Genomic DNA, 26658 nt, shown 5'->3' with positions numbered 1-26658 from the left:
ATGAAGTCACGCCACCGCTGAGTGCTGCCGTGCCGGACATGCTAGAACTGCAGTACGAACTGGAGTCCAAGGCAGCCAAATGGTATGCCACGATTGATATAGCGAATGCATTCTTCTCAATCCCTTTGGCAGCAGAGTGCAGGCCACAGTTTGCTTTCACTTGGAGGGGCGTCCAATACACCTGGAATCGACTGCCCCAGGGGTGGAAACACAGTCCCACCATTTGCCATGGACTGATCCAGACTGCACTGGAACAGGGTGAAGCTCCAGAACATCTGCAGTACATTGATGACATCATTGTATGGGGAAACACAGCAGAAGAAGTTTTTGAGAAAGGGAGTAAAATAGTCCAAATCCTTCTGAACGCTGGTTTTGCTATAAAGCGAAGTAAGGTCAAGGGACCTGCGCAGGAGATCCAGTTTTTAGGAATAAAATGGCAAGATGGACGCCGTCAGATTCCAATGGATGTGATCAACAAAATAGCAGCTATGTCTCCACCAACTAGTAAAAAGGAAACACAGGCTTTCTTAGGTATTGTGGGTTTTTGGAGAATGCATATCCCAGATTACAGTCAAATTGTAAGCCCTCTGTATCAAGTAACCCGGAAGAAGAATGATTTTAAATGGGGTCCTGAGCAACGACAAGCTTTTGAACAAATCAAACAGGAAATAGTCCATGCAGTGGCCCTGGGGCCAGTCCGGGCAGGACAAGATGTTAAAAATGTGCTCTATACCGCAGCCGGGGAGAACGGCCCTACCTGGAGCCTCTGGCAGAAAGCACCAGGGGAGACTCGAGGTCGACCCCTAGGGTTTTGGAGTCGTGGATATAGAGGATCCGAAGCCCGCTACACTCCAACAGAAAAAGAGATATTGGCAGCATATGAAGGGGTTCGAGCTGCTTCGGAAGTAGTTGGTACAGAAGCACAGCTCCTCTTAGCACCTCGACTGCCGGTGCTGGGTTGGATGTTCAAAGAAAGGGTCCCCACCACACATCATGCAACCGATGCTACATGGAGTAAGTGGATTGCACTGATCACGCAGCGAACTCGAATGGGAAACCCCAGTCGCCCAGGAATTCTGGAAGTGATCATGGACTGGCCAGAAGGCAAGGATTTCGGAATGTCACCAGAGGAGGAGGTGACGCGTGCAGAAGAGGCCCCACCATATAATAAACTGCCAGAAAATGAGAAGAAATATGCCCTGTTCACTGATGGGTCCTGCCGGATTGTGGGAAAGCATCGAAAGTGGAAGGCTGCTGTGTGGAGTCCTACACGACGGGTTGCAGAAGCCAGTGAGGGACAGGGTGAATCGAGCCAGTTTGCAGAGGTGAAGGCTATTCAGCTGGCTTTGGACATTGCTGAGCGAGAAAAATGGCCAGTACTTTATCTCTACACTGACTCATGGATGGTGGCAAATGCTCTGTGGGGGTGGTTACAGCAGTGGAAGCAGGGCAACTGGCAGCGCAGAGGCAAACCCATCTGGGCTGCTGACCTATGGCAAGATATTGCTGCCCGGATAGAGAATCTGGTTGTGAAAGTACGCCATGTAGACGCCCACGTACCGAAGAATCGGGCCACGGAGGAACATCAGAACAACCAGCAGGTGGATCGGGCCGCTAGGATTGAAGTGGCTCAGGTGGATCTGGACTGGCAACGTAAGGGTGAACTATTCATAGCTCGGTGGGCCCATGACTCCTCAGGCCATCAAGGGAGAGATGCGACATATAGATGGGCTCGTGACCGAGGGGTGGACTTGACCATGGATGCTATTGCACAGGTCATCCATGAATGTGAGACATGCGCTGCGATCAAACAAGCCAAGCGTTTGAAGCCTCTTTGGTATGGAGGGCGATGGCTGAAATACAAATATGGGGAGGCCTGGCAGATTGATTATATCACACTGCCACAAACCCGTCAAGGCAAGCGCTATGTGCTCACAATGGTGGAAGCAACCACTGGATGGCTGGAAACATACCCTGTGCCCCATGCCACTGCCCGGAACACTATACTGGGCCTTGAAAAGCAAGTCCTGTGGCGACATGGTACCCCAGAGAGAATTGAGTCGGACAACGGGACTCATTTCCGAAACAGCCTCATAGACACCTGGGCCAAAGAGCATGGTATCGAGTGGGTGTATCACATCCCCTATCACGCACCAGCCTCTGGGAAGATAGAACGATACAATGGACTGTTAAAAACTACACTGAGAGCAATGGGTGGTGGGACTTTCAAACACTGGGATACACATTTAGCAAAAGCTACCTGGCTAGTTAACACCAGGGGATCTAACAATCGGGCTGGCCCTGCCCAATCGAAACTTCCACGTACTGTAGAAGGGGATAAAGTCCCCGTAGTGCACATGAAGAATATGCTAGGGAAGACAGTCTGGGTTAGTCCTGCCTCAGGCAAAGGCAAACCCATCCGTGGGATTGCTTTTGCCCAGGGACCTGGGTGCACTTGGTGGGTGATGCGGCAGGATGGGGAAGTCCGATGTGTACCTTATGGGGATCTGATTTTGGGCGAGAATAGCCAATGAATCAGATTGTGTGCTGTTAATTGCTAAGTAACATTGTCATTGTATGTCCTCATTGCTATAATTACTATCAGTTGTACTACAAGTAAGGCACAGGGATGATGGGATAAGAACTGATCTCAACAGCTGGCGCCCAGCAGTTTCCTCAAGATCTACATCTTCAGCCCACGGACCGCGTGCATGAGCCACACCAGGTGCACCAGTCACAAGCTCCGAAAAATACAGCATGCAACAGACCAGCACCACCCAGCATCTCACCTGCCCTGAGAGACTGTTCTAACAGATGGAGCCCAAAGCCGTGGATTAAAAGAACTCAACGGACACTTTGGAGGGATGACCCATAAACTAAGGGCATTATATGTGTGTATATATATATATATATATATATAACAGGGGAAAGTGGTGGCAATTCATTGGAACCTGCTGGGCATGGCATAGATGGTATGGAATAAGGGGTGGATAATGTCCTGGTTCCGGTGGGGATAGGGTTAATTTTCCCTGGTATTCCATGCCATGTGAGCCACGCCCACCCTGAGCTGCCGGGGGAGGGGACAGGAAGTTGCTGCTTAAAAGCGGGCTGGGGCGTCCCGGGGCCGGCCGGTCCGCGAGCGGCGGGGAGCGGCGGTTCCGTAATCGCGTTTGTATATTCCCCTACCCGTGTTGTTGTTGTTGTTTGCCTGTTCCCTTTGCTGTTTTGTTAAACTGCCTTTGTCCCAATCCAAGAGTCTTGCCTTTTCTTACGATCCTTCCTCTATTAGGAAGGCACGTGCGAGCGGCACGTGGTTCTTTGTTGCCATCTGAGGCTAAACCACGACATGTTATAACGGGTTGGCTGGATGAGGGGAGAGCCGTAGATGTCATCTACCTTGACCTTAGCAAGGCTTTTGACACTGTCTCCCATAACATCCTCATTAGGAAGCTGAGGAAGTATGGGCTAGATGAGGTGACAGTGAGGTGGATCGAGAGCTGGCGGAGTGACAGAACTCAGAGGGTTGTGATCAGCGGCACAGAGTCCAGTTGGAGGACTGTAACGAGTGGTGTCCCTCAGGGGTCAATACTTGGACCAATTTTGTTCAATATATTCATTAACGACCTAGATGAGGGGACAGAGTGTATCCTCAGCAAGTTTGCTGATGATACCAAGCTGGGAGGGGTGGCCGACACTCCAGAGGGCCATGCTGCCATCCAGCGTGACCTGGACAGGCTGGAGAGCTGGGCAGAGAAGAACCTAATGAGGTTCAACAAAAACAAGTGTAGGGTCCTGCACCTGGGAAGGAAGAATGCCAAACACCAGTATAGGTTAGGGGCGGACATGCTGGGAAGCAGCTCTGAGGAGAAGGACCTGGGGGTCCTGGTAGCCATGAGCCAGCAGTGTGCCCTTGTCACCAAGAAGGCCAATGGCATCCTGGGCTGCATAGGAAAGACTGTGGCCAGTAGGTCGAGGGAGGTCATTCTCCCCCTCTACTCTGCACTGGTGAGGCCACAACTGGAGTACTGTGTCCAGTTTTGGGCTCCCCAGTTCAAGAGGGACAGGGCACTACTGGAGAGAGTCCAGCGTAGGGCAACCAAGATGATTATGGGACTGGAGCACCTCCCTTATGAGGAAAGGCTGAAAGAGCTGGGACTCTTTAGCCTGGAGAAGAGAAGGTTGAGGGGGGACCTGATTAATGTTTCCAAGTATCTAAAGGGTGGGTTTAAGGAGGACGGAGCCAGGCTCTTTTCAATGGTTCCCAGCGACAGGACAAGGGGCAATGGGCACAAGCTAGAACATAGGAAGTTCCGTTCAAATACACGGAAAAACTTCTTTATGGTGAGGGTGACAGAGCACTGGAACAGGCTGCCCAGGGAGGCTGTGGAGTCCCCTTCTCTGGAGATTTTCAAGACCCGCCTGGATGCAGCCCTGAGGGACGTGCTTTAGGCAATCCTGCTCTAGCAGGGGAGTTGGACTAGATGATCTCTAGAGGTCCCTTCCAACTCTGAAGATTCCGTGATTCCGTGATTCCGTGAGGGCCGTCCCTGAGTCTCACCCCAGGCAGGAGTCGTCAGAGCCTGGCAGCGTTGGGGGTCAGGATCCCCAGAGCTCATGAGCTCCCCCCCCATTCCCTTCAGGGGACACCGTGCATCTGGGGACTGGGTCTAGTGGGGGCCCACATGGGGTGCAGCCATGGCTGGGACCCTTGAGGGGTCTGAAGCTCCAGCACAAGGGCTCCTGCCGCAGTATCACAGCCCCTGCAGTTATTGCTCCAGTCCCAGGACAGGTCGCGTCTAGTGTCTGGCCATACTGTCCACGGGCGTCTGTCACAAACCCAAACCAACCTCTTGATTCGGGGAATTTCTCCGCATCTAATGGACTTGCCTGTGAGCAACCTATGAACTCCTGCTTCTCATATAGGAAGAAAAGAAACACTAACACATCTCTCCGGCGAGACAGCCCTGATCTCTTGGCACACCTCTCCCCACAGCCTGCTCCACGCCACCCATTTTCTTCCCCTCTCTCCTCCCGCCCTGCTTCCTGTGGCCAGCAGGTGGAGGGAGGTCATCCTCCCCCGCTACTCTGCCCTGGTGAGGCCGCACCTGGAGTACTGTGTCCAGTGCTGGGCTCCCCGGTTCAAGAGGGACAGGGAACTGCTGGAGAGGGTGCAGCAAAGGGCTACCAGGAGGATTAGGGGACTGGAGCACCTCTCTTATGAGGAAAGGCTGAGGGATTTGGGTCTCTTCAGTCTGCAAAAAAGACGGCTGAGCAGGGACCTTATCAACACTTCTAAATACTTCAAGGGTGGGTGTCAGGAGGATGGGGCCAGGCTCTTTTCAGTGGTGCCCAGCGGCAGGACAAGAGGTCACGGGCACAAACTTGACCATAGGAAGTTCCACCGAAACGTGAGGAGGAACTTCTTTACCCCGAGGGTGCCAAAGCACAGGAACAGGCTGCCCAGGGAGGCGGTGGAGTCTCCATCTCTGGAGACATTCAAAACTCACCTGGACACGATCCTGGGCAACCTGCTCTAAGACGACCCTGCTCTGGCAGGCGGGTGGGACCTGATGATCTCCAGAGGTCCCTTCCAACCCTATGATTCTATGATTGTATGATTGTATGATTCCTCTGGCTCGGCCCTTGGAAACTGCTCCGACTGGAACCCGCAAGTTCCTGCTGCTCTCCAGCACAAGCCGTTTGTGGGCCCCTGCTGCAACCACGGTGCAGGGTTCTGAGCCGCCTCTGGCAGAGCCACGCGAGAGCCCAGCCCTCGCCTCGCTGGGACCCCCGGCCCCGTGCTGCTGCTGCTGCTGCTGCTGCTGCTGCTGCTGCTGCTGCGTCCTGGTGGGTCTGTGGTGAGGGAGAGAAGCCGTGGGGGCTGTTTCAGAGAGGGCTCTGGCCCTTGTGCTGCAGAGGCCCTGGGAAGAGGTGGGGGCTGTGGAGGAGGGCAGCTGCTCCCCTCTCCCCGTAGACCGCCAGGCCTCTGAGACGCCTGCCCAGGGGCAGGTTGGTGCTATGGGGGCCGGGGGCAGTCGAGGTGAGAAGCAGTTGTGCTGCCCTGCTGCGCCTGCTGCTGTTTCGGTCTCAGCACGGCGGGGATGTCTCCCGGTGGGCTGCCCAAAGGCTGTCTCCTGGCCAGGGCCTCGGCTCTCGTGGCATGGAGGCAGTGCAAAACAGGGCTCTGCCTGTTTCCTCCCAGAGGGGTAGCCCCTCTCCCGAGGAGCAGGGCACCAGCTGGAACGGGCCAGCACGCTGCAGCTGCAGTGCTGGAGAAAAGTCGAGTGGCCACGAAGCCCAGCCCCACGGCACTGTGAGCCACTGTCTCCCACCTGGAAGGAGCTCGTGCTGTCCTGGTGGCTCTGGGCTCATGGCAGGTGTTCCCTTGGCCACATTTTGGTGGCTGTTGCCTGAGTGTCCACCCCTGGGCAGGCAGCATTCCTGCAGTGGAGCAAGTGGGCATAGGCTTGGAGGAGAGCTTCGTTTCTCCCCAAGATGAAGAGGAGAAGGGCTCCTCCAAGAGCACAAGGGGCATTAACAGCCCTCTGAAGGAGAGCAGCAGACAGCAGACAGTCTCTCCTGGAGACATCAGCTGGTGGATAGGACACACAGAGCCTAATGCAGGGCTGGTTGTTCCGGAGGGGGAAGCTGTCAGGAGCTGTAGGCATAGTAAAAGCCGCGAGGCTTAGAAACCTGCCTTGAGCGCAGGAGAGTCTGAGCTCTGCCCGAGTGCTGTTGAGTTCAGCCTGAGAAAAGGAAGCGATGTTCCTCATGACTGTACCAAGCCTGCTTGGCTTAGCCGGGACCCACGGCCCCGCAGAACCAGCGTCATCAAGCCCCGAGGGAGCCCTGGGGCCACCTGCCCTACGTGCCCATGTGGAGCTGGGTACCATGTCCACGTCTTTGTGGGATCCTGGAGTAACCAGAGGGTACACCGGTATGGCAGAGGCCAAGAGGCCAAAGCCTCATCTGTTCTCCCTGCCCAGGCACGCCGTCAGCGCCCTGCCTGCGAGGGGAACCTGCCAGGCCCTCTGTGGCAGGGCTGCCCCCCTCTCCAGGGCATAACCCAGCCCCCTGCCCATGCTTTGTGGAGGGAGTGCACAGGACCAGTGCCACCTCCCGCAGGGGTCTGGCCTATGCCCTGAAGGGCCGGCCACCTAGAGAACAGTCCGCAGGCTTTTCTCCAGTGTCGTTGAGCAAGGTTGGTCTTCAGCATTGCTTATGGTCTGGCCACAGCCCTGGTCTCCCTCGGTGGAGGGACTGTGGCCGGTGGAGGGGCCGTGGCAGGGACGGAAGCCCAGAGGCTTCCCAAGGCCCGTCTTCTGGACAGGGCCTCCACACTGGCGGCTCCCCCCGCTCTTCGCTCGCACGGCGTGGAGACAGTGCACAGCAGGGCTCCGTCTTTGTCCTTAGAGGTGCTCACTCTCATCATGGCCCGGCAAGGCCCTGCAAGCTGGCTTGTCCCAGAAGGGGACATTGGGGTGTCCTGGGTGCTCGTGTGTCCCGTTGAGGACGGAGGGGCGCAGCAGCCCCTTGGCATGTCCCTGGGGCCAATTTGGTGGCTGAAGCTCCCCATGACGATGTGGAGCCAGAGGGGCTGAGTGGGCCAAAGCCCCGTGCAGCCCCAGCCCATGTCACCCTGAGCCACCAAACCCTCCTTGCTCCATGGGACAACCCGTCTGGCATGGCAGGCCCTGCCCAGGCAGGGGGAAGGCAGGGGGCCATGCTCGCTACACACCATGTCCCCGTGCCACCACACGAGATCCCCACTGCCCTCGGGGCAGCCTGTGCCCCCCCGTCCCAGGAACCTGCCTGGTCCACCGAGAGCCTATAAAGCACACAGCAAACACCCTCCTTTCTCGACCCAGGCTGTGGTGGGTTGACCCCAGCACACCGATGCCCAGCCAGTCCCCAAGAAATGGCTGCGTTGGAAAGACCAAAGGCCCAGGATTTATTGCGGAGCTTGACAATCCATGGCGTGGAGCAGCCCTTGGGTCCCTTTGGCTTGGCTCTCCGTGCTGTGTCCCCTCCCAGCCTCTCGCCCAGCCTCAGCCCACTCGCTCGGGGACACACAGAGAGGACCAGAGGAAGCCTTGGCGCTCTGCAGGCACTGCCCAGCACCACCTGAAACATTGCTGTGTTTTCAACACTGTCTGCTCACAAATGCAAAGCACAGCGGCCAAGCGGGCAGCGGGGTCTCTCTCCACCCCCCCACCCCTCCTGCAGTTCCTCCTCTGACATCACAGCCACGACCTCAGACCGTGCGGGGACAGGCTTTGTGAGGTCATGCACCGTGGGCCATAAGATGTGGTCTCGCGGTGTGCTGCTGCCTGTGTGCCTGTGGCAGGCGTTCTCCTCCCGGCTATCTCCAGGAGGGATCTGCCCGCACACACACAACACTCCTGCGGCTGAAGGAGGCCACCTAAGCTTGCGGGAGAGCTTCGTTGCTCGCGAGGATGGGGAGAAGAAGACGGGCCAGGGGCAGCCGGGCAAGGTCTCGGCAGGCTCAGGGCACCAGACGGCCCAGGCCCGCACGCCGCAGGGCTGCAGAAAAGAAGCGTAAGTTCAGTGCTGCCTTTCGCCCCGTGTTTGCACCAAGCCTGCCTGGCTCGGCCGGGAGCCACGGGCCTGCACACCCAGCCTCATCCTGCCCCGAGGGAGGCCTGGGGCCACCTCGCCTCCCGCTGACCATGACGGAGATGGCTACCGTGCCCGTGTCTTTGTGGGATACTGCACTAACCACGGGGTAGGCCGGGACTCGTGCCAGCCCCCCTGCCCAGGCACGCCAGCAGTGCCCTGCCTGCGAGGGGATCCTGCCCGGCCCTTGTACCCCACTCCCAGGCTGCGCCCAGCTGCCCCCTTCTCCAGGGCAGAACCACGGCCCTGCCCCTGCCCCCAGGGAGGGAGGACCGGCGCCCACCTCCCTGCAGGGATCTGGCACGCGTTGGACCAGTGTCCTCAAGAAGGGTCCTCAGGCTTTTCTGCGGTTTCTTTGCCCAGGGTTGGTCTTCGGTCTGCCAGCGGCTGTGGACGCCGTCCAGAGATGCCTCGGCACAGGCATCTCCACCCTGTGAGTACAAGACGTGCGCAGTGGGGACACGGAGACGAGGGGTGACAGTGGGTCAGGGCGAGCAGGGGGAGGCTGGCGGTGCTCCCCACCCGCAGACCCTGGCTCCTCCAAAATTCCTGCTCCTTGGCTTGAAGAGAAAGTCCCCTCGTGCAGGGCTCTGCCCTTGGCCACTGCTAAGCCAGAACTCCCTCTTTTTCAGGCAAGAGATCGTCACCTTGAACGTGAAGAGGATCTTCACGATCCTTTTCTTGTTGAACCTGGCTGCTCTTGGTGAGTATTCCTCTGCTGCCAGCGGAGGCACGGAGGCAGGGAGCGCGGGCTTCAGCGTGAGGCAGAGGAGCGAGTGGGGCCTTTCCAGCCTCCCACGTCTGCAGCTCAGGGAGCTCCCAAGATGCTCCCTACGCGCAGAGCGGGGAGGGGAAATGGGGCGTAGCTGTGGGGCGGCCAGCGTGCCCGGGAAGCAGGGCTGTGCAGAGCCCCGAGGCCCAAGGAGAGAGAGGCTCCCTTCTTGGAGCCGCAACCTCTCTCTGCACCCTTGCCCCATGTCCCCAGCCAGCCTCTTGCCACCGTGCTGGGGGAGGAGACCGCGGGACTCCAAGCATTGTCAGAAACCCTCCTAAAACAACTCTCTCTTGCTCATGTGAATTACAGTTGGTTCCTGCTGCGGGATCCTGCAGCTCATGTGGATGCAGGGGGCAGAGGATGTGGCACAGGTCAGTGACTGCTGCTGTGGGACAGGAAAGGCCCACGGAGGAGCCCTGCTGGCGGTGGGTGGGGAAATGGCCCAGCGCTCCGGTTCCAGGCAGTGACCCAGAGAACCAGCAGCAGCTTCTGCTGTGCCTTCCTAGAGCCACCGGCTCTGGAAAGCCCCGGCAGCTCGGGGACTCAAAGGGAGAGCCTTTCTCTTTCAGGTGCCGCTGGGGCAGGCATCAGCCAACCTGTGGTCCCTACGGTAAGAGCCCTCTCCTCTCTCCTCACCTGCAGCACCTTTGGCGGGCTAGCGGCAGATGAGCCCGTGCTATTTGCCTTCCCTTGCGCTGTGCCCAGGGCTCATGCCTTTCGCTCCTGCCTGGGCCTTTGGCTCAACCCGGAGGGGGAGGGAAGCGCTTACAAACCAGGGAAAGAAAAGGGGGCTCGAGCGCCCCTCTCTCTGCTCTCCCTGAGCTTGGAGGCTCTGGGAGGGGCTGGGCAGCGCTCTGACGAGATCTGCTTTCCTGGTGACTGCAGGGAACAATCCCCAGCAATGGAACTCCTGAGGAAGGAGATCAGGCGCCTGGCTGCAGAGATCGATGCTAGCAAGGAGGTGATGCTGCACTTTGGGAAAGAGGGCTGGGACGGGCAAGGCCCTTCCTGGGCCACTTGGTGGGCTTTTCCTGCTCACCCCACACAGCCATCCCCTGCCAGGGGCTGCTGGTCGAGCTTCTCCGCTCTAAAGCCCCTTGCCCTGGCCAAGGGACCTGTGGTCATTTCCCCTGCTCCCATGTGTCTTTCCAGGAAGTTCGGCTAATGGGAGAGGCAATGTCTGCAAGCACGCAGATGTCTGACTGGGCTCTGAAAGAGGCAGGTACGGATGGACGCAGGCAGGCAGGGCTCTCATCGCACTGAACTCCTGCTCGGTGCTCCCAAAAGGAGGCTGCGCTGCAGACTCTGCTCGACAAAGCGTAGGGAGATTGAACGAAACCACGGCGCCCAAGAGCGTGACTGTGGCAGAGCTGGGCCCAGCCCTGCCGTCGGACCCCTCGCTGGTGCCCCTGGCAGCATTTCTGCCCTCTCCCTCTCCGCTGAGCTTTGCTGGGGAACAAAAGCGAGCGGACGGGCTGTCCACGCAGCGCGGCCTCGGCTTGGGTCTGCAGCTCTTCCCCAGGGGGCTTGCTGTCTCCCAGCACCCGCAGACCTTCTCTTTGTGCAGCCGGGAGGGGCGTGGGGCACGGGGATCCCCTCCTTCTCCTGGGGCACCTCCAAGCGTGCGCTGCTGGCTGTGGGGCTGGCAGGCAGCCTTAGTAGTTGCCTGCAACCACCAGGTGCTCTGAGCCTGGGCCTTTTGCAGTCACCTGCGCTCTTCTCCCTTCAGGGGCTGCCATGGACCTGCAGAGATCGTCCAGCAGCTCTGCAGGACTCTGCAGGGTGTTTTGGTTCCTGTGTGCTCCAGCCCCCCAGGACACCTTTGTGCAGGTACAGGAGCAGAAACCGTCATTGCTGCTTCTCTTGCCTCTTTGAAGGTGTGGGGCAAGTCCTGGGGCATCTCCCCTCAGGCCAATGGCGTTGCCCAAGGCCCCGGCACCGGGGCGGTGCCAGGCACCTGAGGTCTCCCACAGGGCTTGGCTCCCTAGAAAACAGCAGTTGCCCTCAGAAAGGGGCTGTGCTGAGCTGAGCTTCCTGCCCACCCTCCCTGGTCCCTGCTGGGTGAAGATACTTCTCCTTCGGGACGCCATTTCCCTGCCACAGCTCTGATTGTCCCTCTCCCACGGGGGCAGTGGAGGGGGTGGGAGGCTGCAGAGCTGCTGGCTGCAGAGCTCCTGTCCGCTTCCCAACACGCCGTTCGTTTCGAGCACAAGCACAGCCCACAGGGGCAGTGCCGCCTGTGCTCCTGGCTCCACGGGAGCACACGGGCCCCGTCATGTCCTCCTGTTCCCATCATGCCCTCACGTTCCATCCTCTTGCTCTCCGCTTTCAGCCGGATGCCTTGCCAGGATACTACTGGCCTTTCCAATGGTCTCGGAGCAAGCAGCTGATCCGGTCCCCCACACAAATACAAGCGACAGCCATCACCAGAGATCAAACCTCAAAGATGGCCTCTGCGCTGGGGACTGTCAGCAGTGCCCCCCGAGATTTCACTGTCTCTGTAAGTCTCTGCCGGGCACTGGGGGTTGGGACCTGGCCGCGGGCAAAAGCTCTAACGGGGACTTGCTGCTCTCTGCGCATCTGCCGAGATTCTGCCGTTCCCTGAGGGGACATTTCAAGGGACGTGCCGGGTGGTATCACCCCTCCTAAGGCTCCCTCAGCACCTTTTGGCCCAGCACCTCCGGGCCCCTGAGCAACACACAAGGAGGACACTCAGCCCCACTGCATCCTGCGCCAGACCGCACTGGAGCCGCAGGAGTGGGGTGCAGATGACGGGCGCGGGTCTGGCATGAGTGTTTCCTGGTGCTCGGGTCACGACTGACTTCCTCCCCTGTGCTTTATCTCCAAGGGACCGGATGAGGAAGGCGAGCAAGAAACTCTGCTGGGGACATCTCCCCACACCCTGCAGAAAGGGCCAAATGAGACCTTCCCTCTGCAGGTACAGTGTGTGCGTCTGGGCAAGAGGCCAGGGCAGCAACGCCGGTTGGCCAGCAAGCCGCTTGCAGAAGAAGTGCAGACGGTCCCTGCTGGGACAGGGGCCTGACCGTGGCTGAGAGAAACATGGGTGGGATGCGGGGGAAGAGTGGCATCCGTCAGGGAGGCAAAAGCAGACGGAAGAGCAGATCAGCCCCATGTCTGTGTTGGACCCTGCAGCTCCCCAGCTGCAGCCGCCGGGCAGGCGGTGGCAGGGCGGATGCCCAGCACCTTGCCCTGGCAGCAGGACTTTCCCTGGGCCCTGCTTCCCCGGCACCAGCGAGCCGCAGGTTTCCACGGCTGCCCGCCACCTCCCCGAGGCCGGGCGTTTGCTCTGCAGGGGCACAGGGGTCCTTTGCCGCCTGCGTGGGAGGAGGGGAGGGGAGAAGGGCCCGGGGCAGAGGCCGGGCGGTCAGAGGAAGACGCACAGAGCCTGCTCTCACTCTTTACACCCCGGAGTAACGCTGCTTTTTGCCACGGTTTCTTTGCAGAATGGGATTCCCAGAGGCTTTCCGTTTCTGAAACTTGGCATACGGAGCAACTGGGGAAAACCAGGATACACCTGCATTTATCGAGTGCAAGTGCATGGGAAGATCGTGGGAAGGAAGGCCGTCGGCCAGACACCTGTGTAGACCTTCTTCCCTCAATAAAAATTAAAGCAGAAAACTGAGAAACAGAGCAGAGGGATGCGGCCGTTAGTCTGGTGCAGAGCAATGTCGTTTCAGAGGCCCCCTCAAAGGTGCCAACTTCTGCCTTTCGCAGGCTGAGGCCTTCCTCAGGCTTTCCGCTTTCTCTCCACCAAGGAGATGTTTCCTAACCGAGCAAAAGGAGACGACGCTCCCGTAGCCTTTCCTTGCCTAAGGTCCTTGATGAAATCCTTTGGCACGAGGAACAAGGTCATGGGGAACAGGAGAGGTGCCTGAGGACTGGAGGAAGGCTGACATCACTCCATTCTTCAAAAAAGGCAAGAAGGAGGACCCAGGGAACTACAGGCCGGTTAGTCTCACCTCTGTCCCTGGGAAGGTAATGGAGCGACTCATTCTGGATGTCGTCTCCAAACACATAGAGGAACAGGAAGTTATTGGAAGTGGTCAGCATGGATTTACCAAGGGCAAATCATGCCTGACCAATCTGATAGCTTTCTATGATGTTATAACGGGTTGGCTGGATGAGGGGAGAGCCGTAGATGTCATCTACCTTGACCTTAGCAAGGCTTTTGACACTGTCTCCCATAACATCCTCATTAGGAAGCTGAGGAAGTATGGGCTAGATGAGGTGACAGTGAGGTGGATCGAGAGCTGGCTGAGTGACAGAACTCAGAGGGTTGTGATCAGCGGCACAGAGTCCAGTTGGAGGACTGTAACGAGTGGTGTCCCTCAGGGGTCAATACTTGGACCAATTTTGTTCAATATATTCATTAATGACCTAGATGAGGGGACAGAGTGTATCCTCAGCAAGTTTGCTGATGATACCAAGCTGGGAGGGGTGGCCGACACTCCAGAGGGCCATGCTGCCATCCAGCGTGACCTGGACAGGCTGGAGAGCTGGGCAGAGAAGAACCTAATGAGGTTCAACAAAAACAAGTGTAGGGTCCTGCACCTGGGAAGGAAGAATGCCAAACACCAGTATAGGTTAGGGGCGGACATGCTGGGAAGCAGCTCTGAGGAGAAGGACCTGGGGGTCCTGGTAGACAGCAAATTATCCATGAGCCAGCAGTGTGCCCTTGTCACCAAGAAGGCCAATGGCATCCTGGGCTGCATAGGAAAGACTGTGGCCAGTAGGTCGAGGGAGGTCATTCTCCCCCTCTACTCTGCACTGGTGAGGCCACAACTGGAGTACTGTGTCCAGTTTTGGGCTCCCCAGTTCAAGAGGGACAGGGCACTACTGGAGAGAGTCCAGCGTAGGGCAACCAAGATGATTATGGGACTGGAGCACCTCCCTTATGAGGAAAGGCTGAAAGAGCTGGGACTCTTTAGCCTGGAGAAGAGAAGGTTGAGGGGGGACCTGATTAATGTTTCCAAGTATCTAAAGGGTGGGTTTAAGGAGGACGGAGCCAGGCTCTTTTCAATGGTTCCCAGCGACAGGACAAGGGGCAATGGGCACAAGCTAGAACATAGGAAGTTCCGTTCAAATACACGGAAAAACTTCTTTATGGTGAGGGTGACAGAGCACTGGAACAGGCTGCCCAGGGAGGCTGTGGAGTCCCCTTCTCTGGAGATTTTCAAGACCCGCCTGGATGCAGCCCTGAGGGACGTGCTTTAGGCAATCCTGCTCTAGCAGGGGAGTTGGACTAGATGATCTCTAGAGGTCCCTTCCAACTCTGAAGATTCCATGATTCCGTGATTCCGTGAGGGCCGTCCCTGAGTCTCACCCCAGGCAGGAGTCGTCAGAGCCTGGCAGCGTTGGGGGTCAGGATCCCCAGAGCTCATGAGCTCCCCCCCCATTCCCTTCAGGGGACACCGTGCATCTGGGGACTGGGTCTAGTGGGGGCCCACATGGGGTGCAGCCATGGCTGGGACCCTTGAGGGGTCTGAAGCTCCAGCACAAGGGCTCCTGCCGCAGTATCACAGCCCCTGCAGTTATTGCTCCAGTCCCAGGACAGGTCGCGTCTAGTGTCTGGCCATACTGTCCACGGGCGTCTGTCACAAACCCAAACCAACCTCTTGATTCGGGGAATTTCTCCGCATCTAATGGACTTGCCTGTGAGCAACCTATGAACTCCTGCTTCTCATATAGGAAGAAAAGAAACACTAACACATCTCTCCGGCGAGACAGCCCTGATCTCTTGGCACACCTCTCCCCACAGCCTGCTCCACGCCACCCATTTTCTTCCCCTCTCTCCTCCCGCCCTGCTTCCTGTGGCCAGCAGGTGGAGGGAGGTCATCCTCCCCCGCTACTCTGCCCTGGTGAGGCCGCACCTGGAGTACTGTGTCCAGTTCTGGGCTCCCCGGTTCAAGAGGGACAGGGAACTGCTGGAGAGGGTGCAGCAAAGGGCTACCAGGAGGATTAGGGGACTGGAGCACCTCTCTTATGAGGAAAGGCTGAGGGATTTGGGTCTCTTCAGTCTGCAAAAAAGACGGCTGAGCAGGGACCTTATCAACACTTCTAAATACTTCAAGGGTGGGTGTCAGGAGGATGGGGCCAGGCTCTTTTCAGTGGTGCCCAGCGGCAGGACAAGAGGTCACGGGCACAAACTTGACCATAGGAAGTTCCACCGAAACGTGAGGAGGAACTTCTTTACCCCGAGGGTGGCAAAGCACAGGAACAGGCTGCCCAGGGAGGCGGTGGAGTCTCCATCTCTGGAGACATTCAAAACTCACCTGGACACGATCCTGGGCAACCTGCTCTAAGACGACCCTGCTCTGGCAGGCGGGTGGGACCTGATGATCTCCAGAGGTCCCTTCCAACCCTATGATTCTATGATTGTATGATTGTATGATTCCTCTGGCTCGGCCCTTGGAAACTGCTCCGACTGGAACCCGCAAGTTCCTGCTGCTCTCCAGCACAAGCCGTTTGTGGGCCCCTGCTGCAACCACGGTGCAGGGTTCTGAGCCGCCTCTGGCAGAGCCACGCGAGAGCCCAGCCCTCGCCTCGCTGGGACCCCCGGCCCCGTGCTGCTGCTGCTGCTGCTGCTGCTGCTGCTGCTGCTGCTGCGTCCTGGTGGGTCTGTGGTGAGGGAGAGAAGCCGTGGGGGCTGTTTCAGAGAGGGCTCTGGCCCTTGTGCTGCAGAGGCCCTGGGAAGAGGTGGGGGCTGTGGAGGAGGGCAGCTGCTCCCCTCTCCCCGTAGACCGCCAGGCCTCTGAGACGCCTGCCCAGGGGCAGGTTGGTGCTATGGGGGCCGGGGGCAGTCGAGGTGAGAAGCAGTTGTGCTGCCCTGCTGCGCCTGCTGCTGTTTCTGTCTCAGCACGGCGGGGATGTCTCCCGGTGGGCTGCCCAAAGGCTGTCTCCTGGCCAGGGCCTCGGCTCTCGTGGCATGGAGGCAGTGCAAAACAGGGCTCTGCCTGTTTCCTCCCAGAGGGGTAGCCCCTCTCCCGAGGAGCAGGGCACCAGCTGGAACGGGCCAGCACGCTGCAGCTGCAGTGCTGGAGAAAAGGCGAGTGGCCACCAAGCCCAGCCCCACGGCACTGTGAGCCACTGTCTCCCACCTGGAAGGAGCTCGTGCTGTCCTGGTGGCTCTGGGCTCATGGCAGGTGTTCCCTTGGCCACATTTTGGTGGCTGTTGCCTGAGTGTCCACCCCTGGGCAGGCAGCATTCCTGCAGTGGAGCAAGTGGGCATAGGCTTGGAGGAGAGCTTCGTTTCTCCCCAAGATGAAGAGGAGAAGGGCTCCTCCAAGAGCACAAGGGGCATTAACAGCCCTCTGAAGGAGAGCAGCAGACAGCAGACAGTCTCTCCTGGAGACATCAGCTGGTGGATAGGACACACAGAGCCTAATGCAGGGCTGGTTGTTCCGGAGGGGGAAGCTGTCAGGAGCTGTAGGCATAGTAAAAGCCGCGAGGCTTAGAAACCTGCCTTGAGCGCAGGAGAGTCTGAGCTCTGCCCGAGTGCTGTTGAGTTCAGCCTGAGAAAAGGAAGCGATGTTCCTCATGACTGTACCAAGCCTGCTTGGCTTAGCCGGGACCCACGGCCCCGCAGAACCAGCGTCATCAAGCCCCGAGGGAGCCCTGGGGCCACCTGCCCTACGTGCCCATGTGGAGCTGGGTACCATGTCCACGTCTTTGTGGGATCCTGGAGTAACCAGAGGGTACACCGGTACGGCAGAGGCCAAGAGGCCAAAGCCTCATCTGTTCTCCCTGCCCAGGCACGCCGTCAGCGCCCTGCCTGCGAGGGGAACCTGCCAGGCCCTCTGTGGCAGGGCTGCCCCCCTCTCCAGGGCATAACCCAGCCCCCTGCCCATGCTTTGTGGAGGGAGTGCACAGGACCAGTGCCACCTCCCGCAGGGGTCTGGCATACGCCCTGAAGGGCCGGCCACCTAGAGAACAGTCCGCAGGCTTTTCTCCAGTGTCGTTGAGCAAGGTTGGTCTTCAGCATTGCTTATGGTCTGGCCACAGCCCTGGTCTCCCTCGGTGGAGGGACTGTGGCCGGTGGAGGGGCCGTGGCAGGGACGGAAGCCCAGAGGCTTCCCAAGGCCCGTCTTCTGGACAGGGCCTCCACACTGGCGGCTCCCCCCGCTCTTCGCTCGCACGGCGTGGAGACAGTGCACAGCAGGGCTCCGTCTTTGTCCTTAGAGGTGCTCACTCTCATCATGGCCCGGCAAGGCCCTGCAAGCTGGCTTGTCCCAGAAGGGGACATTGGGGTGTCCTGGGTGCTCGTGTGTCCCGTTGAGGATGGAGGGGCGCAGCAGCCCCTTGGCATGTCCCTGGGGCCAATTTGGTGGCTGAAGCTCCCCATGACAATGTGGAGCCAGAGGGGCTGAGTGGGCCAAAGCCCCGTGCAGCCCCAGCCCATGTCACCCTGAGCCACTGTCCCCTCCTTGCTCCATGGGACAACCCGTCTGGCATGGCAGGCCCTGCCCAGGCAGGGGGAAGGCAGGGGGCCATGCTCGCTACACACCATGTCCCCGTGCCACCACACGAGATCCCCACTGCCCTCGGGGCAGCCTGTGCCCCCCCGTCCCAGGAACCTGCCTGGTCCACTGAGAGCCTATAAAGCACACAGCAAACACCCTCCTTTCTCGACCCAGGCTGCGGTGGGTTGACCCCAGCACACCGATGCCCAGCCAGTCCCCAAGAAATGGCTGCGTTGGAAAGATCAAAGGCCCAGGATTTATTGCGGAGCTTGACAATCCATGGCGTGGAGCAGCCCTTGGGTCCCTTTGGCTTGGCTCTCCGTGCTGTGTCCCCTCCCAGCCTCTCGCCCAGCCTCAGCCCACTCGCTCGGGGACACACAGAGAGGACCAGAGGAAGCCTTGGCGCTCTGCAGGCACTGCCCAGCACCACCTGAAACATTGCTGTGTTTTCAACACTGTCTGCTCACAAATGCAAAGCACAGCGGCCAAGCGGGCAGCGGGGTCTCTCTCCACCCCCCCACCCCTCCTGCAGTTCCTCCTCTGACATCACAGCCACGACCTCAGACCGTGCGGGGACAGGCTTTGTGAGGTCATGCACCGTGGGCCATAAGATGTGGTCTCGCGGTGTGCTGCTGCCTGTGTGCCTGTGGCAGGCGTTCTCCTCCCAGCTATCTCCAGGAGGGATCTGCCCGCACACACACAACGCTCCTGCGGCTGAAGGAGGCCACCTAAGCTTGCGGGAGAGCTTCGTTGCTCGCGAGGATGGGGAGAAGAAGACGGGCCAGGGGCAGCCGGGCAAGGTCTCGGCAGGCTCAGGGCACCAGACGGCCCAGGCCCGCACGCCGCAGGGCTGCAGAAAAGAAGCGTAAGTTCAGTGCTGCCTTTCGCCCCGTGTTTGCACCAAGCCTGCCTGGCTCGGCCGGGAGCCACGGGCCTGCACGCCCAGCCTCATCCTGCCCCGAGGGAGGCCTGGGGCCACCTCGCCTCCCGGTGACCATGATGGAGATGGCTACCGTGCCCGTGTCTTTGTGGGATACTGCACTAACCACGGGGTAGGCCGGGACTCGTGCCAGCCCCCCTGCCCAGGCACGCCAGCAGTGCCCTGCCTGCGAGGGGATCCTGCCCGGCCCTTGTACCCCACTCCCAGGCTGCGCCCAGCTGCCCCCTTCTCCAGGGCAGAACCACGGCCCTGCCCCTGCCCCCAGGGAGGGAGGACCGGCGCCCACCTCCCTGCAGGGATCTGGCACGCCTTGGACCAGTGTCCTCAAGAAGGGTCCTCAGGCTTTTCTGCGGTTTCTTTGCCCAGGGTTGGTCTTCGGTCTGCCAGCGGCTGTGGACACCGTCCAGAGATGCCTCGGCACAGGCATCTCCACCCTGTGAGTACAAGACGTGCGCAGTGGGGACACGGAGACGAGGGGTGACAGTGGGTCAGGGCGAGCAGGGGGAGGCTGGCGGTGCTCCCCACCCGCAGACCCTGGCTCCTCCAAAATTCCTGCTCCTTGGCTTGGAAGAGAAAGTCCCCTCGTGCAGGGCTCTGCCCTTGGCCACTGCTAAGCCAGAACTCCCTCTTTTTCAGGCAAGAGATCGTCACCTTGAACGTGAAGAGGATCTTCACGATCCTTTTCTTGTTGAACCTGGCTGCTCTTGGTGAGTATTCCTCTGCTGCCAGCGGAGGCACGGAGGCAGGGAGCGCGGGCTTCAGCGTGAGGCAGAGGAGCGAGTGGGGCCTTTCCAGCCTCCCACGTCTGCAGCTCAGGGAGCTCCCAAGATGCTCCCTACGCGCAGAGCGGGGAGGGGAAATGGGGCGTAGCTGTGGGGCGGCCAGCGTGCCCGGGAAGCAGGGCTGTGCAGAGCCCCGAGGCCCAAGGAGAGAGAGGCTCCCTTCTTGGAGCCGCAACCTCTCTCTGCACCCTTGCCCCATGTCCCCAGCCAGCCTCTTGCCACCGTGCTGGGGGAGGAGACCGCGGGACTCCAAGCATTGTCAGAAACCCTCCTAAAACAACTCTCTCTTGCTCATGTGAATTACAGTTGGTTCCTGCTGCGGGATCCTGCAGCTCATGTGGATGCAGGGGGCAGAGGATGTGGCACAGGTCAGTGACTGCTGCTGTGGGACAGGAAAGGCCCACGGAGGAGCCCTGCTGGCGGTGGGTGGGGAAATGGCCCAGCGCTCCGGTTCCAGGCAGTGACCCAGAGAACCAGCAGCAGCTTCTGCTGTGCCTTCCTAGAGCCACCGGCTCTGGAAAGCCCCGGCAGCTCGGGGACTCAAAGGGAGAGCCTTTCTCTTTCAGGTGCCGCTGGGGCAGGCATCAGCCAACCTGTGGTCCCTACGGTAAGAGCCCTCTCCTCTCTCCTCACCTGCAGCACCTTTGGCGGGCTAGCGGCAGATGAGCCCGTGCTATTTGCCTTCCCTTGCGCTGTGCCCAGGGCTCATGCCTTTCGCTCCTGCCTGGGCCTTTGGCTCAACCCGGAGGGGGAGGGAAGCGCTTACAAACCAGGGAAAGAAAAGGGGGCTCGAGCGCCCCTCTCTCTGCTCTCCCTGAGCTTGGAGGCTCTGGGAGGGGCTGGGCAGCGCTCTGACGAGATCTGCTTTCCTGGTGACTGCAGGGAACAATCCCCAGCAATGGAACTCCTGAGGAAGGAGATCAGGCGCCTGGCTGCAGAGATCGATGCTAGCAAGGAGGTGATGCTGCACTTTGGGAAAGAGGGCTGGGACGGGCAAGGCCCTTCCTGGGCCACTTGGTGGGCTTTTCCTGCTCACCCCACACAGCCATCCCCTGCCAGGGGCTGCTGGTCGAGCTTCTCCGCTCTAAAGCCCCTTGCCCTGGCCAAGGGACCTGTGGTCATTTCCCCTGCTCCCATGTGTCTTTCCAGGAAGTTCGGCTAATGGGAGAGGCAATGTCTGCAAGCACGCAGATGTCTGACTGGGCTCTGAAAGAGGCAGGTACGGATGGACGCAGGCAGGCAGGGCTCTCATCGCACTGAACTCCTGCTCGGTGCTCCCAAAAGGAGGCTGCGCTGCAGACACTGCTCGACAAAGCGTAGGGAGATTGAACGAAACCACGGCGCCCAAGAGCGTGACTGTGGCAGAGCTGGGCCCAGCCCTGCCGTCGGACCCCTCGCTGGTGCCCCTGGCAGCATTTCTGCCCTCTCCCTCTCCGCTGAGCTTTGCTGGGGAACAAAAGCGAGCGGACGGGCTGTCCACGCAGCGCGGCCTCGGCTTGGGTCTGCAGCTCTTCCCCAGGGGGCTTGCTGTCTCCCAGCACCCGCAGACCTTCTCTTTGTGCAGCCGGGAGGGGCGTGGGGCACGGGGATCCCCTCCTTCTCCTGGGGCACCTCCAAGCGTGCGCTGCTGGCTGTGGGGCTGGCAGGCAGCCTTAGTAGTTGCCTGCAACCACCAGGTGCTCTGAGCCTGGGCCTTTTGCAGTCACCTGCGCTCTTCTCCCTTCAGGGGCTGCCATGGACCTGCAGAGATCGTCCAGCAGCTCTGCAGGACTCTGCAGGGTGTTTTGGTTCCTGTGTGCTCCAGCCCCCCAGGACACCTTTGTGCAGGTACAGGAGCAGAAACCGTCATTGCTGCTTCTCTTGCCTCTTTGAAGGTGTGGGGCAAGTCCTGGGGCATCTCCCCTCAGGCCAATGGCATTGCCCAAGGCCCCGGCACCGGGGCGGTGCCAGGCACCTGAGGTCTCCCACAGGGCTTGGCTCCCTAGAAAACAGCAGTTGCCCTCAGAAAGGGGCTGCGCTGAGCTGAGCTTCCTGCCCACCCTCCCTGGTCCCTGCTGGGTGAAGATACTTCTCCTTCGGGACGCCATTTCCCTGCCACAGCTCTGATTGTCCCTCTCCCACGGGGGCAGTGGAGGGGGTGGGAGGCTGCAGAGCTGCTGGCTGCAGAGCTCCTGTCCGCTTCCCAACACGCCGTTCGTTTCGAGCACAAGCACAGCCCACAGGGGCAGTGCCGCCTGTGCTCCTGGCTCCACGGGAGCACACGGGCCCCGTCATGTCCTCCTGTTCCCATCATGCCCTCACGTTCCATCCTCTTGCTCTCCGCTTTCAGCCAGATGCCTTGCCAGGATACTACTGGCCTTTCCAATGGTCTCGGAGCAAGCAGCTGATCCGGTCCCCCACACAAATACAAGCGACAGCCATCACCAGAGATCAAACCTCAAAGATGGCCTCTGCGCTGGGGACTGTCAGCAGTGCCCCCCGAGATTTCACTGTCTCTGTAAGTCTCTGCCGGGCACTGGGGGTTGGGACCTGGCCGCGGGCAAAAGCTCTAACGGGGACTTGCTGCTCTCTGCGCATCTGCCGAGATTCTGCCGTTCCCTGAGGGGACATTTCAAGGGACGTGCCGGGTGGTATCACCCCTCCTAAGGCTCCCTCAGCACCTTTTGGCCCAGCACCTCCGGGCCCCTGAGCAACACACAAGGAGGACACTCAGCCCCACCGCATCCTGCGCCAGACCGCACTGGAGCCGCAGGAGTGGGGTGCAGATGACGGGCGCGGGTCTGGCATGAGTGTTTCCTGGTGCTCGGGTCACGACTGACTTCCTCCCCTGTGCTTTATCTCCAAGGGACCGGATGAGGAAGGCGAGCAAGAAACTCTGCTGGGGACATCTCCCCACACCCTGCAGAAAGGGCCAAATGAGACCTTCCCTCTGCAGGTACAGTGTGTGCGTCTGGGCAAGAGGCCAGGGCAGCAACGCCGGTTGGCCAGCAAGCCGCTTGCAGAAGAAGTGCAGACGGTCCCTGCTGGGACAGGGGCCTGACCGTGGCCGAGAGAAACATGGGTGGGATGCGGGGGAAGAGTGGCATCCGTCAGGGAGGCAAAAGCAGACGGAAGAGCAGATCAGCCCCATGTCTGTGTTGGACCCTGCAGCTCCCCAGCTGCAGCCGCCGGGCAGGCGGTGGCAGGGCGGATGCCCAGCACCTTGCCCTGGCAGCAGGACTTTCCCTGGGCCCTGCTTCCCCGGCACCAGCGAGCCGCAGGTTTCCACGGCTGCCCGCCACCTCCCCGAGGCCGGGCGTTTGCTCTGCAGGGGCACAGGGGTCCTTTGCCGCCTGCGTGGGAGGAGGGGAGGGGAGAAGGGCCCGGGGCAGAGGCCGGGCGGTCAGAGGAAGACGCACAGAGCCTGCTCTCACTCTTTACACCCCGGAGTAACGCTGCTTTTTGCCACGGTTTCTTTGCAGAATGGGATTCCCAGAGGCTTTCCGTTTCTGAAACTTGGCATACGGAGCAACTGGGGAAAACCAGGATACACCTGCATTTATCGAGTGCAAGTGCATGGGAAGATCATGGGAAGGAAGGCCGTCGGCCAGACACCTGTGTAGACCTTCTTCCCTCAATAAAAATTAAAGCAGAAAACTGAGAAACAGAGCAGAGGGATGCGGCCGTTAGTCTGGTGCAGAGCAATGTCGTTTCAGAGGCCCCCTCAAAGGTGCCAACTTCTGCCTTTCGCAGGCTGAGGCCTTCCTCAGGCTTTCCGCTTTCTCTCCACCAAGGAGATGTTTCCTAACCGAGCAAAAGGAGACGACGCTCCCGTAGCCTTTCCTTGCCTAAGGTCCTTGATGAAATCCTTTGGCACGAGGAACAAGGTCATGGGGAACAGGAGAGGTGCCTGAGGACTGGAGGAAGGCTGACATCACTCCAATCTTCAAAAAAGGCAAGAAGGAGGACCCAGGGAACTACAGGCCGGTTAGTCTCACCTCTGTCCCTGGGAAGGTAATGGAGCGACTCATTCTGGATGTCGTCTCCAAACACATAGAGGAACAGGAAGTTATTGGAAGTGGTCAGCATGGATTTACCAAGGGCAAATCATGCCTGACCAATCTGATAGCTTTCTATGATGTTATAACGGGTTGGCTGGATGAGGGGAGAGCCGTAGATGTCATCTACCTTGACCTTAGCAAGGCTTTTGACACTGTCTCCCATAACATCCTCATTAGGAAGCTGAGGAAGTATGGGCTAGATGAGGTGACAGTGAGGTGGATCGAGAGCTGGCTGAGTGACAGAACTCAGAGGGTTGTGATCGGCGGCACAGAGTCCAGTTGGAGGACTGTAACGAGTGGTGTCCCTCAGGGGTCAATACTTGGACCAATTTTGTTCAATATATTCATTAACGACCTAGATGAGGGGACAGAGTGTATCCTCAGCAAGTTTGCTGATGATACCAAGCTGGGAGGGGTGGCCGACACTCCAGAGGGCCATGCTGCCATCCAGCGTGACCTGGACAGGCTGGAGAGCTGGGCAGAGAAGAACCTAATGAGGTTCAACAAAAACAAGTGTAGGGTCCTGCACCTGGGAAGGAAGAATGCCAAACACCAGTATAGGTTAGGGGCGGACATGCTGGGAAGCAGCTCTGAGGAGAAGGACCTGGGGGTCCTGGTAGACAGCAAATTATCCATGAGCCAGCAGTGTGCCCTTGTCACCAAGAAGGCCAATGGCATCCTGGGCTGCATAGGAAAGACTGTGGCCAGTAGGTCGAGGGAGGTCATTCTCCCCCTCTACTCTGCACTGGTGAGGCCACAACTGGAGTACTGTGTCCAGTTTTGGGCTCCCCAGTTCAAGAGGGACAGGGCACTACTGGAGAGAGTCCAGCGTAGGGCAACCAAGATGATTATGGGACTGGAGCACCTCCCTTATGAGGAAAGGCTGAAAGAGCTGGGACTCTTTAGCCTGGAGAAGAGAAGGTTGAGGGGGGACCTGATTAATGTTTCCAAGTATCTAAAGGGTGGGTTTAAGGAGGACGGAGCCAGGCTCTTTTCAATGGTTCCCAGCGACAGGACAAGGGGCAATGGGCACAAGCTAGAACATAGGAAGTTCCGTTCAAATACACGGAAAAACTTCTTTATGGTGAGGGTGACAGAGCACTGGAACAGGCTGCCCAGGGAGGCTGTGGAGTCCCCTTCTCTGGAGATTTTCAAGACCCGCCTGGATGCAGCCCTGAGGGACGTGCTTTAGGCAATCCTGCTCTAGCAGGGGAGTTGGACTAGATGATCTCTAGAGGTCCCTTCCAACTCTGAAGATTCCGTGATTCCGTGATTCCGTGAGGGCCGTCCCTGAGTCTCACCCCAGGCAGGAGTCGTCAGAGCCTGGCAGCGTTGGGGGTCAGGATCCCCAGAGCTCATGAGCTCCCCCCCCATTCCCTTCAGGGGACACCGTGCATCTGGGGACTGGGTCTAGTGGGGGCCCACATGGGGTGCAGCCATGGCTGGGACCCTTGAGGGGTCTGAAGCTCCAGCACAAGGGCTCCTGCCGCAGTATCACAGCCCCTGCAGTTATTGCTCCAGTCCCAGGACAGGTCGCGTCTAGTGTCTGGCCATACTGTCCATGGGCGTCTGTCACAAACCCAAACCAACCTCTTGATTCGGGGAATTTCTCCGCATCTAATGGACTTGCCTGTGAGCAACCTATGAACTCCTGCTTCTCATATAGGAAGAAAAGAAACACTAACACATCTCTCTGGCGAGACAGCCCTGATCTCTTGGCACACCTCTCCCCACAGCCTGCTCCACGCCACCCATTTTCTTCCCCTCTCTCCTCCCGCCCTGCTTCCTGTGGCCAGCAGGTGGAGGGAGGTCATCCTCCCCCGCTACTCTGCCCTGGTGAGGCCGCACCTGGAGTACTGTGTCCAGTTCTGGGCTCCCCGGTTCAAGAGGGACAGGGAACTGCTGGAGAGGGTGCAGCAAAGGGCTACCAGGAGGATTAGGGGACTGGAGCACCTCTCTTATGAGGAAAGGCTGAGGGATTTGGGTCTCTTCAGTCTGCAAAAAAGACGGCTGAGCAGGGACCTTATCAACACTTCTAAATACTTCAAGGGTGGGTGTCAGGAGGATGGGGCCAGGCTCTTTTCAGTGGTGCCCAGCGGCAGGACAAGAGGTCACGGGCACAAACTTGACCATAGGAAGTTCCACCGAAACGTGAGGAGGAACTTCTTTACCCCGAGGGTGGCAAAGCACAGGAACAGGCTGCCCAGGGAGGCGGTGGAGTCTCCATCTCTGGAGACATTCAAAACTCACCTGGACACGATCCTGGGCAACCTGCTCTAAGACGACCCTGCTCTGGCAGGCGGGTGGGACCTGATGATCTCCAGAGGTCCCTTCCAACCCTATGATTCTATGATTGTATGATTGTATGATTCCTCTGGCTCGGCCCTTGGAAACTGCTCCGACTGGAACCCGCAAGTTCCTGCTGCTCTCCAGCACAAGCCGTTTGTGGGCCCCTGCTGCAACCACGGTGCAGGGTTCTGAGCCGCCTCTGGCAGAGCCACGCGAGAGCCCAGCCCTCGCCTCGCTGGGACCCCCGGCCCCGTGCTGCTGCTGCTGCTGCTGCTGCTGCTGCTGCGTCCTGGTGGGTCTGTGGTGAGGGAGAGAAGCCGTGGGGGCTGTTTCAGAGAGGGCTCTGGCCCTTGTGCTGCAGAGGCCCTGGGAAGAGGTGGGGGCTGTGGAGGAGGGCAGCTGCTCCCCTCTCCCCGTAGACCGCCAGGCCTCTGAGACGCCTGCCCAGGGGCAGGTTGGTGCTATGGGGGCCGGGGGCAGTCGAGGTGAGAAGCAGTTGTGCTGCCCTGCTGCGCCTGCTGCTGTTTCTGTCTCAGCACGGCGGGGATGTCTCCCGGTGGGCTGCCCAAAGGCTGTCTCCTGGCCAGGGCCTCGGCTCTCGTGGCATGGAGGCAGTGCAAAACAGGGCTCTGCCTGTTTCCTCCCAGAGGGGTAGCCCCTCTCCCGAGGAGCAGGGCACCAGCTGGAAAGGGCCAGCACGCTGCAGCTGCAGTGC

The 26658-nt window shown here is 59.3% G+C and overlaps 2 protein-coding genes across 2 annotated transcripts; both read left to right on the top strand.

Annotated features, from left to right (window-relative positions):
• The first annotated feature begins 9897 nt into the window (after positions 1 to 9897).
• LOC134509071 (sperm-associated antigen 4 protein-like) lies at positions 9898 to 13017 on the top strand. The gene is made up of 6 exons (XM_063321541.1): positions 9898 to 10373; positions 10565 to 10634; positions 11142 to 11242; positions 11745 to 11912; positions 12261 to 12350; positions 12877 to 13017. The coding sequence occupies exons 1-6, from the start codon at positions 10314 to 10316 to the stop codon at positions 13015 to 13017; spliced, it is 630 nt and encodes a 209-aa protein (XP_063177611.1). The 5' UTR covers positions 9898 to 10313.
• A 3199-nt stretch (positions 13018 to 16216) lies between these two features.
• LOC134509070 (uncharacterized) lies at positions 16217 to 23216 on the top strand. Its single transcript, XM_063321540.1, has 10 exons — positions 16217 to 16238; positions 16631 to 16848; positions 18546 to 18757; positions 19469 to 19539; positions 19921 to 19982; positions 20764 to 20833; positions 21341 to 21441; positions 21944 to 22111; positions 22460 to 22549; positions 23076 to 23216. The coding sequence occupies exons 1-10, from the start codon at positions 16217 to 16219 to the stop codon at positions 23214 to 23216; spliced, it is 1155 nt and encodes a 384-aa protein (XP_063177610.1).
• Positions 23217 to 26658: the final 3442 nt, after the last annotated feature.

This window comes from Chroicocephalus ridibundus, chromosome Z, assembly GCF_963924245.1.
Source record: "Chroicocephalus ridibundus chromosome Z, bChrRid1.1, whole genome shotgun sequence".
In the NCBI taxonomy this organism is placed as follows: domain Eukaryota; kingdom Metazoa; phylum Chordata; class Aves; order Charadriiformes; family Laridae; genus Chroicocephalus; species Chroicocephalus ridibundus.
This window is presented reverse-complemented; position numbering and strand designations above follow the sequence as displayed.